The sequence below is a fragment of the Salmo trutta genome, chromosome 13, assembly GCF_901001165.1.
Source record: "Salmo trutta chromosome 13, fSalTru1.1, whole genome shotgun sequence".
In the NCBI taxonomy this organism is placed as follows: domain Eukaryota; kingdom Metazoa; phylum Chordata; class Actinopteri; order Salmoniformes; family Salmonidae; genus Salmo; species Salmo trutta.
In genome coordinates this window covers 60,392,179-60,396,069 of record NC_042969.1, presented here as the reverse complement: position 1 = coordinate 60,396,069, position 3,891 = coordinate 60,392,179, and the positions used below count along the sequence as shown (strand labels likewise).

At 36.3% G+C, this 3,891-nt stretch overlaps 1 protein-coding gene across 1 annotated transcript; it reads left to right on the top strand.

Moving 5' to 3' along the window:
- The first annotated feature begins 2,634 nt into the window (after positions 1-2,634).
- LOC115206799 (olfactory receptor 11A1-like) lies at positions 2,635-3,634 on the top strand. Its single transcript, XM_029773994.1, has one exon. It carries the CDS (start codon positions 2,702-2,704, stop codon positions 3,632-3,634), a length of 933 nt encoding a protein of 310 aa, XP_029629854.1. The 5' UTR covers positions 2,635-2,701.
- The last annotated feature ends 257 nt before the right edge of the window (positions 3,635-3,891 follow it).

The following is a 3,891-nucleotide window of genomic DNA, read 5'->3' as shown; positions in this document are numbered from 1 at the left end:
GGAGGTACTGCATGTTGGTTCCAACCTTAAAATTAACAACAAATAAAGTTAGCAGGTCTGTAAGGAAATGTCTTTAACACACCATCTTGATAAGGGCATTTCTGTGCTAAACCATAAATTCTAAATGGGGAGATAAAAAACTCCCTTAGATTTGTATTATTATATTCCGCTTTCATTTACAAATCTCATGACGTGACTATGAGACGTGTATTTAGCTACTGTAGCTAGCTAGCAACATTTTGGCTAACTAGAAATTGTTGTAAAGTCACCAGAATGATTTGAAATAACAACTGAGGTGGCTACAGTATGTAATGTAACTCAACACTTTACTACAAACTAATGTAAACTACAATAAATAAAGGTTAATTTACTTGTTTTTTGCTGTCAGGTTGGCACCACAATTGGGTATTTGATTTGCGAACTCATCACATGATCAGCGTCTCATCAGCAACAATAAAAAGTACTTCCGGGTAATGGAATTTCTGAAATGTTCTAAATACAAGTCCACCACGTGATAGTACAAAAGTGTCAACAACCTGTATTTATTAATGATATATGAAAAATAATTGTCTAAAAATTAACAATGGTTCATAGTTGTTCATATTAATGTGACATTTGCATTAAATGTGGGTTTTAAAACATGTTCCAAGGTCATATAAATACCCCCAATGTGAATCATGGTACAGTATATGGAATACGGATTGGCTTATAGAGCAAAAACTGTCCTGGGTGCCGGAGTAAAAGTATTGTCGGGAGTACTCAACAGGGTCTGTAGAATGTATATCTGGCATCATTTCATGGAGTTCTGAATAATACTGAGTGTTGGCCATTTACTCTACCCATTCCATTGGTGGCCACAATGCAAATCACTCTATATGGAATACATAATCATCACATGTGCGATTACTGCACTACAGAAAACCCTCTAACCAAACAACAGTGGGCAACTACAAAGGGCAATTATACAAAAAAATTGACGTTTCTTAGATTTTCACATCATCACATGATGTGGCTTAAAGCATTGTTGTGAACACAGAAAATCAAATGTTGCTGTTTTTCTATTTAAAAGTTTGGAAGAAACTGGGGGAAACCTGGAAAAACTAAACTGAGAAAATGGAATTTGGGGGGGGAAACTGAAGTAGACATGACATTAAAACTGATTTAAAAGGAGTCACCAATGTTTTTTTCTGTGCATGACTGCACTTTAGAGTTTTATCCTGCAGCACAGCATTTTGTGGAAAGTTGAGGTCAGGTCCAATATTGACTGCATACCCAAGAGGGAAAGATGTTGGACCGTCCTAGAAATGTTTTAGACAAATTGAATATATCAAATTTAACAGATGCTTTTATCCAAAGTGACTTAGTAATGTGTGAAGATATTTTTATGTACAGGTGGCCCCGGGAATCAAACCCACTATCCTGGCGTTAAAATACTCTACCAAGATGCATGACAGGTTTATAAATACTTTGTGAGACTTCAATTTAAAATGATTTACAAGGCCTTTATTAAGCGGACTTATGCTACACTTTATAAAGCACAAGTTTGTCATATTTGACATCGGTGATTGTCACACAGTTATGCCAAACTTATGAACCCTTTATAAAGCATGACATACGGTTATAGATTATTTGTAACACATTTAAATAGTGTTTATGAAGCCTTTATAAGCTGCATGTCATTTAAAGCGGGACCGATATTCCTACATCAAGAAATGTGTAATTTTATAGACAGTGTAGCACATTTCTTCTATTTTCCTGCCTCTTCAGTCCAGGGTCACCTGCATGGTCTCGTTGCGAATGTCAGACTCCACTCGGTGAGGCACAATTATCTGCAGGTTGAACATGATTAGATTGTAGACTCCTAAAATAAGTGCAGTTTGATAAGGCAATTTTACAGCTGACTAGCTACGTCACATACTGATATTGTCTTTGGTATTATTGTGCATAGCTATGTTTGCAAGCTAGCCAGCCAGCCCATAGAGAAAAAATTGCAATGTGGATTTTCTAGTCAACTTGAGCTGCAACAGATTTCCACAGCAATTTACATATGTTGCTATCATCCCTATTAAAAAGCCAAAATGAAACATTTGTTCCCCAAAAAAATATTGTTCTCACATATTAGTGTTATTTACATTATAAGATTGAGCGTTTTGGGTGGATACGTCATTTAAAAAAGGCATTTGAACACCCTGGAGGGCATGTGGTACAAAATGGTATCTGTTTTTCTCTATATGGTTTCCTTGACTCTGAAAATATCTAATTATCCCCAGGTATTGGTAATCCTTTGCATATCACACCATGGCAGGCTTTTTTTTTATATCTCACAAGTATAAGAATCAAGTGAGGAGCTGAGTTTAAGGAGGACATCATTGATTAGAAATGAGCAGTCTTCATTTTGGATTTAGAATACATGTAATCAATGTATTATTTTGCATTTGAAAGTAATAAGTTACATGAGTGCAGGATACAAAGTAAAATATTGTTTGAATTATGTTATCATGAGAATGAAAAGCAGTCTATATTGGTGAGTTTACTGTAGATGTGGGGAAATCTATTACTGAATCAACTAATCAAGGAATTATCCATTTAGGTTGTCTGTTCTTTGTGATTTCATCAAATTAACTTATATGTAAGCTACAGTAGGAGGATTTGCTCCTCTTCTTCAAACATTGACAGCACATCTTTGCTAAATCCCAGGACCATGGGAAACTCGACTCACTTCAAGGTCTTTAGGCTTGCTGCATACGGTGATATCGGACAATTGAAGTATTGCTACTTTGCTGTAGTAACTGTATTATATTTTGTCATCATTCTTGCCAATGCTTTGCTTATTGGAGTTATCTGCGTTGAAAGAAGCCTTCATGAACCCATGTATCTGTTTCTATGTGCTTTGTTTGTTAATCAGTTGTATGGGAGCACTGGTTTGTTTCCTGCTCTCATGTTTTACTTACTCTCTGACACACATGATATTTCCCTTCTTTATTGTTATCTCCAGATTTATGTGTTGCACACATATGCTTTAACAGAATTTAGTAATTTAGCAATTATTTCCTATGACAGGTACATTTATATTTGTTATCCTCTACGATATAATAATATTATGACACCTAAAATAATTTGTGGCTTAATTCTGCTGTCCTGGTTTACTTGTTTTTTCATCAATGCCGTCAATATCTTCCTGAGTTTGCGACTGAAATTTTGTGGTAACATTCTAGACAGACTGTATTGTGATAACTACTCAGTAGTCAAGCTTGCCTGTTCAAATACTATGCTGAATAACGTGTGGGGTCTTCTTGTCACTGCGGTTTATGTTTCTTGTACTATATTTCCTACCATATACTCATATGTAAGAATTCTACAAATATGTTTAAAGTCTTCAAAAGAGACAAAACAGAAAGCATTTAACACTTGCACACCACATATAGCCTCTATGCTGAACTTCTTATTTGGCTGTTTATTTGTGATTCTACAAGGCAGATATGAAACTGCAGATTTTCCACCTATACTTCGCAATATTTTATTTTATAATTTTCTGATATGTCCACCACTTTTCAATCCTTTAATGTATGGCGTTAGGATGGTTAAAATCAGGCATGCTTGTAAAAAGGTACTAGGCCTTAGCCCTAAAACATAATCTGATAGTGTCACAGGATCCAACGAAAGTGGCGCCCCTCCTCGGTCGGGCGGCGCTCGGCGGTCGTCGTCGCCGGCCTATTAGCTGCCACCGATCGTTGTTTCTGTGCCTTTTAGTTTTGTCTGTCTGTTCCGCACCTGTTTTGTGTCTGTCATTAGTGGGGGCTTATTTAATGTGTGTTTTCAGTTGGGATTTTTGTGCGGGATTGTTTATTGTCCACTCAGGACGGTGGGAGGTATTTTGGGTACGTTGTGTTT